The sequence below is a fragment of the Lynx rufus genome, unplaced genomic scaffold (genome assembly GCF_022079265.1).
Source record: "Lynx rufus isolate CCGP_SWC_20201006 ecotype Redwood Valley unplaced genomic scaffold, mLynRuf1.p SCAF_7, whole genome shotgun sequence".
In the NCBI taxonomy this organism is placed as follows: domain Eukaryota; kingdom Metazoa; phylum Chordata; class Mammalia; order Carnivora; family Felidae; genus Lynx; species Lynx rufus.
Genome location: NW_025814889.1, coordinates 75,802,621 through 75,814,603, shown reverse-complemented (window position 1 = coordinate 75,814,603; position 11,983 = coordinate 75,802,621). Strand labels below are relative to the sequence as shown.

The window sequence follows — 11,983 nt, the reverse complement described above, 5'->3', positions numbered from 1 at the left end:
AGCAGCTCCTGCCTGGCATGGGGTGAGAGGTTATCTGGCCCAACAGACAGAGACTTTGTTTGCTTTAGTCTCCTCCTCTTTCTCATCCCCACTTGCCAGGCTCCCTCATTCCTTTCTCTCTGTCCATCTCTGGGTCAGGAACTGTGTGGTTTTTTTCCAGATGATGCAAGAAGACCTATCTATCTATCTATCTATCTATTTATTTATTTGAAGGTGATTCTAGACTTGGGCATTGAAAGGGGTACAGCAGGAGCTGATAAAGAAGTATAGCAGGAGCCTCTGGGAGAGGAAGCCAGAAGTGGTTTGGACGGGGATTAGATGGAACAAAGAGGTCAGAGATCTGGGGGGCCACCGTCCCACCCCCTACCCCGGGTGCCACCTGTCTATAGTTGGGGCAGATCCTGCTTTTCTCTTGGGACAATGCCAGCCTGACCTCATTTTCTGCCTTCATGGCCAGTTTGCTTTTGACACTAATTGATGGACACTCAAGACCATTAATTTTGCTTCACGTCCCCTCCCCCTTCCTAATACAAATGCAAACAGCGTGGGAATCCCCTTGCAGAGGAAGCAACGGTGCAGCTTTAAGGGAAAGGGAAGGGAAGAAGAGGGCACTGACTCAGATTTCCCCACCATTGGCTGCTGGAGGGGATCCCACCTCAGGGATTGGCCTTGACAGAGCCCGCCTCCTCTTGCGATTGGCCCAGCCTGGGAGATATAAGGTGGCTGTGCCGGCCTCGTTTCCATTCGGAGGGAGGCGAGGAAGCCGGCCGAGTTTTTGTGCTGAGAGGCCCCTGGCGCAACCCTCTCCTCTCTGAATCGGAGTCCAAGTCCCGCGGAGGCTACGGTCATGAAGGAGAGACGGCCCCCCCAGCCAGTCGTGGCCAGATGTAAGCTGGTTCTGGTGGGGGATGTGCAGTGCGGGAAGACAGCGATGTTACAGGTGTTAGCGAAGGACTGCTATCCCGAGGTGAGCTGCCCGCCTGCTGGCCAGCGTTTCTCCTTGCCCGCCTGTCTTCCCCGCGGCCAGGCTCCCACCTGCCCGGGGGAGCTAGCCGCCCGCCGCTTACGCCACCCCAGCCTGCCCCATCCTCAGGCGCCCGGCCGGAGGACCGCGCTGCCTTAGCTTCCCCTGAGACCTGTTCCACTTCTGCCGCCGCGCTGGCTGGCCCCTCCTCACCTCTTCACCCACAGGCCCCGATCAGATGCCTTCCTACCTCCCTTCGACCTGGAGTCGGCTCGCTCGGGAGAGGGAACTGGAGGCATTTCAGAGTCTGGGGTTTCTCCTTGACGTAATACCTGCCGGTCTCCTCATCCCATCCTCAAAGGTTCTGCGAGCATGTCCGCAGGCGGGCTTCGGCTGCCCTGCTCGTCCGAGGGGCTTGTGGGAGAAGATACAGAGCTCGAATTGGCTTGTGTCTCTAAAATTGGGAGACAGACAAGTCTGGAGCTGTGAGAAATCTGTGTGTCTGCCTCCCTGACCATGTGGGATATGGGGGGCTTGTCCCTGGCTGGAAGTCATTCAGCTTTCTTTCTTCCATGGAGCAAAGTGCCTGTGCCTCTAGGCTCCTCTCCTTCCTGTCCCATGTGGTCCCTCCTGCCCCAGGTATCCCCCCTCCCTGCCCCTTATCCCCTGCCACTTTAGTGTCTCACTAGGGTGAGTGGCTTCTTGTGTAGCCAGCACTGATCAGAGGCTTATGAGGGTAGGGGCACCCAGGGTGTGACTGGTTCCTCTCTTTTCACAGACATATGTGCCCACCGTGTTTGAGAATTACACAGCCTGCTTGGAGACAGAGGAACAGAGGGTGGAGCTCAGTCTCTGGGACACCTCAGGTAAGACTGCCAACCCTAAATGCCCCCTTCCCACCTCCACTGGTCTGCTACAGCTGCTCTCTTAGGAAATTGTTTCCCTCTTTGGTGGGGAGAAGGAGTATGTATGATACTGGCCAGGAAACTGACAGAAGGGGACCTGAAGATTGCTTGGTTGGCTGGTCCAGGGGTGCAGAGTGGATGAGCCCCAGAAGCCACTTCTCTGGGTCTCGCTCCTTCCTTCAGAGGGCCGGGATGGCGAGATGAATGAACCTTGACTACACCTGGGGGGCTGTCAGATAGGGCTTCTCCATTTCCACTCCCTGTTCTCTAACCCTACCCACCACCGACCCCCCCCCCCCCACCACTGCCTTTACTGCCCCAGAGCAAAGCCAAATGAGAGACAGGAGTCAGTGCTGCTGGAGGCAGTGGTGGTTGAGGTCGGGAGACAAGCCTGCTTTGGGGGAATATTGCTCCTGACTCGGTTTTCTCTCCTGCATTCCATCTTGGGTCACTGCTGTCCGCCTGCCGCAGCTCCGTTCCACTTGTCATACTGCTGCGGCTCAGGGATGAAGCGATGCATCATCGATGTTTTGGAGGGTGAGGGAGATGGCTTTAATATGGGGCACAGTCAGGTTGTAGATAGTGGCAGGGAGGAGGGGTGGCTGTGACAGTCCCCCCCCCCGCCCCCGCCCCCATACTGGGCTGAGGTAGAAGATGCCCCGTCTTTCTGGAATATAGAAAACAATATTTTTCCAGCCTCCCAACCCTAACCCCTTGGTGCTAGGCTGTCCTTTGCTTTGATTCTGATCCCTGCTCATTATCTCCTTTACCCCAATTCTTTTTTAATAGACTGGGCTCAGAGTCCTAATTAAGGACTAAAAGCCAGGAATAACAGAAAGAAAATAAAATCCACTCTCTAAAAATGGATATTCAGGCTGAGTTTAAAGAGGAACTGTGTAAGCCACTAGGGCTTTCCTGTTACATATAATAAATATGCCATCCTACTCCTCAAAGAGCTGTTGTTCCCATGATCCAGTTTTGAGGTCTGAAAAGATTGGGGGTAGGGGACGGATAAACAGAAAATGAGATCTCCTCATGCCTCCCCCTCCTCCCCAAAACAGAGCAAGACAAAAATTCCTCCACCTGGTATGCTTTCCTCCGTTGCAGCACCAGGGGTTGGGAGGCAGGGTTCTGGTTATCGTGGACTGTGCTATGCTGGCTGGATCCGACTAGAATGCAGCTTGGCTACGTGATATATGGGATTTCGTCTGCTGTCCCCTGTCCACCTCTCAGTCTTCACAGAATCTCACTGCGGCTCATCTCTTTTTTACTACCACTGCCCCCAAATGCCCCCCCCCCCCGGTGGAATGCAGCTCTTGAATCCCAGTCCGGATAATGGAAAGTCAGCAAAGTGGTGTCAGTTCCCTGTGTCGCATGCCCACCCTCCAATTTCAGAAAGGATGCAGACTATCAGTCATCCTCAAACTCCTTTTTTCAAATTAGGTGCCCACAAAGAAGGAGGAAGCGGTAGGGGTGTGTGGGATGGGCCCTCCCAACCGAGGGTCCAGGGTCCAGGGTCGAACCTGTTCCCATTACTCACTTGCTGGTTTTAGGGGAGGGGGGTTGCCTGGAGCCAGAATGGAGGCCTCCTCCCCTCCCCTCCCCCTTCCCCACTGCTGCAGTGCTCCCTTTGCTCAGTCCTGCGGTGCTAAGACCCCACCTCAGACCGGGGATGGGGGCAGATTGCTGAAGGGCCACAGTTATTGCAACTCCTCTTTACTCTTTTTTTTTTTTTTTTAAACGACCAACCCCCTACCCCAGCTTGGATTCCCCCCAGTTTCCATGGCGATTGTGGTGCAGGGAGAGGGGCTGCTTGCTATTCTGAGCACGGATTGTCTGAGTTCCAAATCTGCTACTGTTCCTTCCCCAGGGTGGAGGGGGGCAGGCTGAACCCCTAGCATTCTCCCATACTGGACCACCTGGGTCTGCATTGCCTGCTGCCCTCCCAGTGAAGGACCCTTCCTCGAGCCTCGAAATCCCTAGCCTTTGGTGCTACTATCTTTGAAACTGCCTCCCTGAGATCTTGGAGGATAGGGGCTGCAGCTTTTCGCAGGGAGGAGTAGGGCACTGAATTCGTGATATTCTTCCTCTCCTGCCAGCCTCCTAGAGTTCTGACCCCATGGCAAAGAAGCAGGGCAGCCAGTTATGTAACAGGCAGGTTTGTTTTTCCTTTGGGGAGACCCTGGAGCAGAAGCAAGGAGCAGACGTAGGGCAGCAGGCAGACTCTAAAAAAGAGACCTTACACAAGCCCTGGTCTCTGCAGGGGTGGGAGTATCCTCCTCTGGGATTCAGAAAAATGGTAGACCTTAAATTAAGCGCCCTATAGGAGATCCAAATTCTATTCTACCCACCCCTCCTCCCTTTTATTTCCCCCTTTCCCCTTTTCAGGGCTAAGGAAATGATTTTTTTTTTTTGTACTGCTTTCTGGCAGGTGGTCAGGTCCCAAGCTTCCAGGCTGTAGCATGTTCCCCTGGGAGATGGGTGGGGCCAACTAACCTAAGGGCCAAGAATGGTATTCCCGGGTCTCTCTGGGCCTAGGCCTGTAGGGAAGGGGAAATGTCACCATCAGCTCTTTCTCCTCCATACCAGGATCTCCCTACTATGACAACGTCCGTCCACTCTGCTATAGCGACTCAGATGCAGTATTACTGTGCTTTGATATCAGCCGACCGGAGACAGTGGATAGTGCACTCAAGAAGGTAAGTCTGGATAACTGTGCAATCTCTAACTCAGCTTGAGAACAAGAAAGAATCTTGGGGACCTCGTTGTCCAATCCCCTCTTCTGGAGCAGGAAGAAACTGAGGCCAGGGAAGGAAGGGATTTTCCCGAAACCATAACCATTTGCTACAGCTCTGGGACTGGAACCCAGATCTCTCCCCACTCTGCCTCCTGGCTTTGCCATATCCTATACTGCTCTGCCAAGGGCCCAGCAAGGGAGGTTGGTATTAAAGACTCAGGAGGTGAAGGACTGAGAGTCAGAACCTTTCAGTGATAGGGTTTGAGGGTTGGAGGTGGGGTCTTTTGGAGGCAGCGTCTGTAGACCTTGATCCCAGGCCCAGTGGGACTGGGCAAGGCAGCAGGTGTGAGCAGAAATGCTGGTAGGAAACACCTGGTTTGGGTGGCAGAGTCTGCCCATACCGAAGCGTCTCAGAATACCCTGTGGGACTACTTCCCAGGATACTTTGGGATTATTTCCTTTCCTTGGGAAGAGACTGGTTGGTTTCCTCCCGATCCCTCCCGGCTTTCTGGTCTCGTGAAGCTCTTTGACTGGGTTGAGGGGCCAGATCCAGGCCCCAGATGCTTGGCAGAAAGTGGGAGGAGATTCTGCCCCTGTGAACCGGGCTGTTGAATGAGGGGACAGGCTCTCGGGTCAGCACTCCTGTGGCCCCAAAGGCCTCACAGGAAGATGATGTAATTAGTGCATTGGTGATGCTGTGACTCAGGGAGGGCTGGGCTGCCGATAAGCTGGATGGTGTGTGTGATGTTGCCAACTGGGTTTCTGCAGGTTAGCCACTGACTCTTCCTTCCTCCTTCCCCCTTCCCTTCTTACATGGCTCTTCAGTGGAGGACAGAAATCCTGGACTATTGTCCTAGCACCCGCGTTTTGCTTATTGGCTGCAAGACAGACCTGCGAACAGACCTGAGCACACTGATGGAGCTGTCCCACCAGAAACAGGCACCTATCTCCTACGAGCAGGTGTGTGTGTGTGTGTGTGTGTGTGTGTGTGTCTATGCTCACGCATGTGCGTGCATGTGCGCACACACGCATGTGTTAAAGGTGGGGTGGAGAAAGCTATAGGCGAAGGACTTGAAATACGGCCCTTGCTCAAACTCTCCCTACGGCAAGGGAGATTGGTATCCTGGGGGGCCATCTGTAATCAGCAAATCAGTCACCTAAATAGAGGTGGCAGGTAACTACTTACCCCGATTTATGCTATAGGTTGGCAGATGAGTCATTCCTGTGTGTGCTAGTATTTCTCAGATTTTTTTTTGTTGACCATCTACATTAGAATCACTAGAGGTGCCTGTTAGAATTCCTGACTCCATACCTATAGAGTCACTCTGGGAGAAAGATACAGAAACTGTGTTTGGGGAGCACCTGCCTGGCTCGGTCAGTGGAGCATTCGACTCTTTTTTTTTTTAATTTTTTTTTTTGTATTTTATTTATTTTTGATAGAGGGAGACAGAGCACAAGTGGGGGAGGGGCAGAGGAAGAGGGAGACACAGAGTCCGAAGCAGGCGCCAGGCTCCAAGCTGTCAGCACAGAGCCCGACACGGGGCTCAAACTCACAAACTGCGAGATCATGACCTGAAGTCGGACGCTTAACCGATTGAGCCACCCAGGCACCCCAGCACGCGACTCTTGATCTCAAGGTTGTGGGTTCAAGCCCCACGTTGGGTGTAGAGATTACTTAAAAAAAAAAAATCTTAAAAAATAAGAAATTGCGTTTTTAATGATATTCCTGGATATTTTCTTTTCTAAGTTTATTTTATTTATTTTGAGAGAGAGAGAGGAGGGTAGGGACAGAGGGAGAGAGAGAGAGAGAGAGAGAGAGAGAGAGAGAGAAAGAGAGAATCGCAAGCAGGCTCTGCACAGAGCCCGAAACAGGGCTTGATCTCACGAGCCATGAAGTCATGACCTGAACAAAGATCAAGAGTCGGAGACTTAACTGACTGAGCCGCCCAGTCGCCCCTGGATAATTTCTTTTGCACATGGGAGCACAGGACCATTTCTTTCAAACCAGTGGTTCACATTAGAATCATCTGGGGAGCTTTTAAAAATATCAATGCCGGGGCGCCTGGGTGGCTCAGTCGGTTAAGTGGCCGACTTTGGCTCAGGTCACGATCTCGCGGTCCGTGATTTCAAGCCCCGCATCGGGCTCTGTGCTGACAGCTCAGAGCCTGGAGCCTGTTTCAGATTCTGTGTCTCCCTCTCTCTGACCCTCCCCTGTTCATGCTCTGTCTCTCCCTGTCTCAAAAATAAATAAAACGTTAAAAAATATATATATCTTTAAAAAAACATATCAATGCCTAGGCGCTACCGCAAGCTTTACTTGGTCTGGTATCCATATGGTTTTAAAAGTGTTACAGGTACCTGTGGAAAATAATCAGCAGAGGGTGGTGATGGGAGACTGGCTGTTGGGTCCCATCCGGAGGAGCCCTGGGGAGTACCACTAAGCACAGAAGGCAGGGTTTCAGAGCCATTTTGGACGATTGCATTCATGACCTCACCCCCTCTGCAGGGCTGTGCAATAGCCAAGCAGCTGGGTGCAGAAATCTACCTGGAAGGCTCGGCTTTTACCTCAGAAAAGAGTATCCACAGCATCTTCCGGACAGCGTCCATGGTGTGTCTGAACAAGCCCAGCCCAGTGCCCCCCAAGAGCCCTGTCCGAAGCCTCTCCAAGCGACTGCTTCACCTCCCCAGTCGTTCCGAACTCATCTCTTCTACCTTCAAGAAGGAAAAGGCCAAAAGCTGTTCCATTATGTGAAGTGGGGGTTGGAGAGGGGAGGCAACCTCCCACTTCCTCCCTTGGGTTGCAGAGGCACGGGGAGAGGGAGGACGGGACAATTTAGGACACTGGACACGAGTTTTTCAGACAGCCACGGTGAGGGCTTGGAAGGAGACAGGAATGGGACGAGGAAAGAGCCAGGCCCGGCTTGAGGACCTGACACTGAGAAAGAACCATCACACCCCAAGCCAGGCACAAGGTTGTGGTGGGGGCGGCTGCCCCAGTGTCCCCCGCTCCAGAGGAAGGAAAGGTGTGGGGGTGTGGGGGGCATGCTGGCCTCATGAGCTTGGGGGCCTATAGGAGCCTCACCTTCAGCATCATGCCTCTTCCACAGCGCTTCCATGCGGGCCAGGGGATGGGAGGGGTCCCTGAGCCCTTCCCGTCCCCTCTGAGGAGGCCGCAGAGGAGTGGAGCGGGGAAGCCAAGAGGCAGCTCCCTTGGGAGCTGAGCCCAGGTGCTTCATAACTGAAATGAGAAGGGCAGGAGCTGGTCAGAGCCAATGAGAAGGAAACCTCATCTTTGCATAGCCCATGCCTCATGGAGAGGTGACATCATACATTCATATGCTTCTCACCTAAGTCCCCAGGGTCCAAGGGAGAAGCCCCAGACCCCCTTCTCTTGCAGTGTGGGGGTGGTGGTGCTGCAGGGGGCAGGGCTGGGTGGGGGTCACCAGACTTTTTCTGCCCTTAGGGCAGTACAGCTGGCATTTGTTTTATAGACTCTTGTCTTTGGAATTGGGGGGAGGGGGGAGTGTTTCAATCTGTTATATGTTCTGTGTTTAAAGAAGAAAACCTATTTATTAATGAAAAATATAACACATATAAAGAAGCTGGCTCTGTTTTCTTTGTTTCTTTCTCTGTTCCCCTTTGTTTGGTCTTTGATACCGAGGAAGGAGCTATCCTGCGGCCCTTTCTGTGGGTTGCAGAGTGGCTCTGCTGTTCCCTGGCATTTCCAACAAGGATCTCCCTTCCCCCCAAAGCACTACCTGACCCAAACCTTACCCAAGTCCAATAAGCTTATGAAGATCTCCTTAGCCCTAGGGCAGGGTTTCTCCACCTTGGAACTAATGACACTTTTTTTTTTTTTTTTAAAGTGAGAGAGAGAGAGAGCAGGGAAGTGCAGAGAGAGGGAGAGAGAATTCTAACCTCCATGCCATTAGCGCAGAGCCCGATGCAGGGCTCGAACCCACAAACCGTAAGTTCATGACCTGAGCTGAAAGCAAGAGTCAGACGTTTAACTGACTGAGCCACCCAGGCACCCTAGAACTAATGACATTAAAATTTTTTTTTAACATTTATTCATTTTTGAGAGACAGGACATGAGTGGGGGAGGGGGAGAGAGAGAGAGAGAGAGAGAGAATTAAAACAGGCTCCAGGCTCTGAGCTGTCAGCACAGGGCCTGATGCAGGGCTCGAACCCCCGAATCGTGAGATCACGACCTGAGCTGAAGTCAGATGCTCAACTGACAGCCACCCAGGCGCCCTGGAACTAATGACATCTTAGACTAGATAATACTTTGATGCTGGGGCCTGTCTCATGCATCGAAGGATGTTTAGCAGCATCCCTGGCCTCCACCTGCTAGAAGGCAGTAGGACTTTGCCCTCCCCCACCTCCCGCCCCACCCTCCCCCACTTAGTTTTCACAACCAAAAGTGTCTCCAGATATTGCTAAGTGGCCCTTGAGGCAAAATCACTCCTGGTTGAGAACCATTGCCCTAGAAAGTCCAGAGAACAAAGACAAGGTTCGGTGAAATCATCAGTAGAGGATCCAAGCTGCTGAGATTCCAGCCCCTGCAGAAGGTGGGACAGACTGGAGCCCAGGTTGAGGGGAGGTTCCTGGGGTTGTGGTCTCCTAGTTCAAGGAGAGGTAATGTCTTCTGCTTTCTTCACCTCCCGGTTCCATTTGCCTGTCGATGACAGCTCAGGAGCCTTAACATCCCTCTCAGACATGTTTTTCCAAGTTTCATAGTGTGCTGGAAATAAAAAGTAACTATGTATTGAGCACTTACTATGTACTCAGGACTGTGCTGAGAGCTTACCTGCATTATCACATTTAACCTCATAAATGATAATAGCTAACATTTGTTAAATGTTTACTATGGGTCAGGGGCACTTATGAGATCTTTTTTTTTTTTTTAATTTTTTTAATGTTTATTTATTTTTGAGGGCGGGGAGGGGCAGAGAGTGGGAGACACAAACCGAAGCAGGCTCCAAGCTCTGAGCCAAAGTCAGTCGCTTAACCGACTTAGCCACCCAGGCACCCACTTATGAGTTCTTTCTATGTTACTTATTCCTGTGACAACCCTATGGGATATTATCTACCTCATTTTACAGACAAGGAAACTGAGTTCAGAGAAGTTAGTTAACATGCCCAAGGTCACACAGCTAGAAAGCAATAGAATCTGGAAACAAATCCAGGCAGCCAGACTCCAGAACATGCACTTTTTTTTTTTTTAAACTGCTATCCTATCCTTTGAGGCAAGAAATATCATGATCCCTATTTTGTAAATGAGGAAATAGAAAAGTCAGAGTGTTATATAACTTGCACAAGACCATACGGCTAGTACATAATGGAGTCAGTATTCAAACTGGGTCTCAATGTCAACTATAACCCCATGGGCTCCTTATTGCTAGCCATGTTGTACCTAAATAGGAGACTCTACCTGTGGTCCTTACTACAACGTAGTCCCTCTGTCTCTATCTCCAAAGATACATGTTTGTGAAAGAACTAGCAAGGCAGGACAAAGCATATGAGCATCCTTTAAGCGAATGTCTTTTTTTTTTTTAATGTTTATTTATTTATTTTGAGAGAGAGAGAGAGGGAGAGAGAGAATCCCAAGCAGGTTCTGCGCTGTCAATACAGAGTCCAACGTGGGGCTTGATCTTATGAAATGTGAGATCACGACCTGTGACGAAATGAAGACTCCAGACACTTAACCAACTGAGCCACCCAGGCACCCCTAAGTGCAATGTCTTACATGTGTCATGAGAAAGTTGTGCACAAGCACTAGGGGAACTCTGGCACTATGAACTTGAACAAACTTCATCATCTTTCTGGGTCTCAATTTACTCGTCTTTAAAGAAGAGCAGTAGCCTAGAAATTAGGGGAAGACCATGGATTCTGAAGTTAAATGAACCTGGAGTTGAATGCTGGCTTCATTCTTTTAACTGTGTTGCCATTGAAGGCATAATTAATCAGTAAAATGATGGTAATACTCGCCTCATACTGTTATGAGAAATAAGTAAAATAAGTAATATAAGTTAAGTGACCAGCACAGAGTTGGGCACTCTATTGAATATTCTCAGTAAACACTAGTAGCTGCTGCTCTTAAAGTCTACACCTTTGGTCTGTTAGTTTAAGTTCCATTCTGTGAGTGGAGAGCCCTCCAGTGTTCACTGCATGCATTACATCTACTAGATCTCAGACCTCCTTTCCCTTCCGATCTTTCTTTAGGGTAAAAGTGGTTAAGTGCAAGGCTGCAGAGTTCTAAGAGCAGAAACGCTTTTCTTCCGGGGTTACTTTGGGCCATTGTGGGTGATGTTCAGGGTTTTAGAATTGTTTGAGTCTATCCTGAGGCTCTGTTTGAAGAGAACTGAACATACATTCAGAGGGAAAAGCCAGACCTACAGCCACGTGGTATTGAAACCAAAAGGCTGATGATGGGAAAGTGGGAAGGAAGAGGACATTAGACACTGATACCTATCTAAACCGTCCTCTATAGAAGTGGCAAGGTTTGGGGTTTCCTTTGGGGGTGGGGGAAAAGTGGGGCTGGTGAATTAAGAACCACAAGAGCAAAGAGAAACGAAGTAAACATACAATTTGGGGTAAAGAAAACTCTGTGGATCTGAGTCAGGGCGGGGGTGGGGGCGCTAGGTGGAAGAAAGAAGCAAAAATATGAAGCTAGCCCCGCTGGCCAGATTCTAAAGGGCAAGAAAAGGAGGAAGCCAGGGTCCTATTAAGAATGTTGAGAAAACAGATGCCACAGCCCAGGCAATACTATCCTTCCGGGAGGGCTCTGTAATCCAAGTATGGACTCATTTTGAGTTGCCACAACAACTGGGTATTGTGCTGCCCGGACAAGGTTGCTAAAATGTCCTTCTATCCTTCTAAATTCCGGATAGTCCCACACAATGAATTGTCCTACCCTCAATCTGAAATACTAGGCTACTCCTGTAACCTAACCTTTAGTTTGTCTACCTGTAAAATTGGGCTAATCTATCTCACAGATTTTTATTTTATTTTTTTTGTAAAAACGCTTTTCCACAAACGGTCCAGTATTTGTTACTGCAGTTGCTTGTGATAATTAAGCGCTATTGATATCTAAGGAAGCCCTTAAATTCCTTCGTCGTAAGCCACGAGAGTCTAGTAAAACCAACATATTCCAGAAAGACTGCGTGGCGAGAGAACCTTTTGCTGGAAGCAAACCCACGGAAAACTCTTTCTCCCACAAACTCAGATGTTTGGCGAACCACATTGCCCAGCAGACCCCGCGGCCGGGGTTGGCCTTCGCGCGGTGCGTTGTGGGATTAGTAGTTCCCAGGCTTTTAATGTCTGCCCGCGCCGCCAGGTACCAGGAACTCACCTTCCCAGCATGCCGCGCGGCCG

The 11,983-nt window shown here is 50.6% G+C and overlaps 1 protein-coding gene across 1 annotated transcript; it reads left to right on the top strand.

Moving 5' to 3' along the window:
• Positions 1-762: 762 nt before the first annotated feature.
• RND1 (Rho family GTPase 1) lies at positions 763-8,008 on the top strand. Its single transcript, XM_047066345.1, has 5 exons — positions 763-967; positions 1,743-1,830; positions 4,459-4,568; positions 5,432-5,566; positions 7,113-8,008. Exons 1-5 carry the CDS (start codon positions 848-850, stop codon positions 7,356-7,358), a joined length of 699 nt encoding a protein of 232 aa, XP_046922301.1. The 5' UTR covers positions 763-847; the 3' UTR covers positions 7,359-8,008.
• Positions 8,009-11,983: the final 3,975 nt, after the last annotated feature.

What these genes read in the sequence shown, in the direction of transcription:
- RND1 (XM_047066345.1), top strand. Translation starts at nt 848, where the DNA reads ATGAAGGAGAGACGGCCCCCCCAGCCAGTCGTGGCCAGATGTAAGCTG. An exon ending in CAGTCTCTGGGACACCTCAG is followed by an intron (nt 1,831 to 4,458) that starts GTAAGACTGCCA and finishes CCTCCATACCAG; the next exon opens with GATCTCCCTACTATGACAAC. An exon ending in CACCTATCTCCTACGAGCAG is followed by an intron (nt 5,567 to 7,112) that starts GTGTGTGTGTGT and finishes CCCCCTCTGCAG; the next exon opens with GGCTGTGCAATAGCCAAGCA.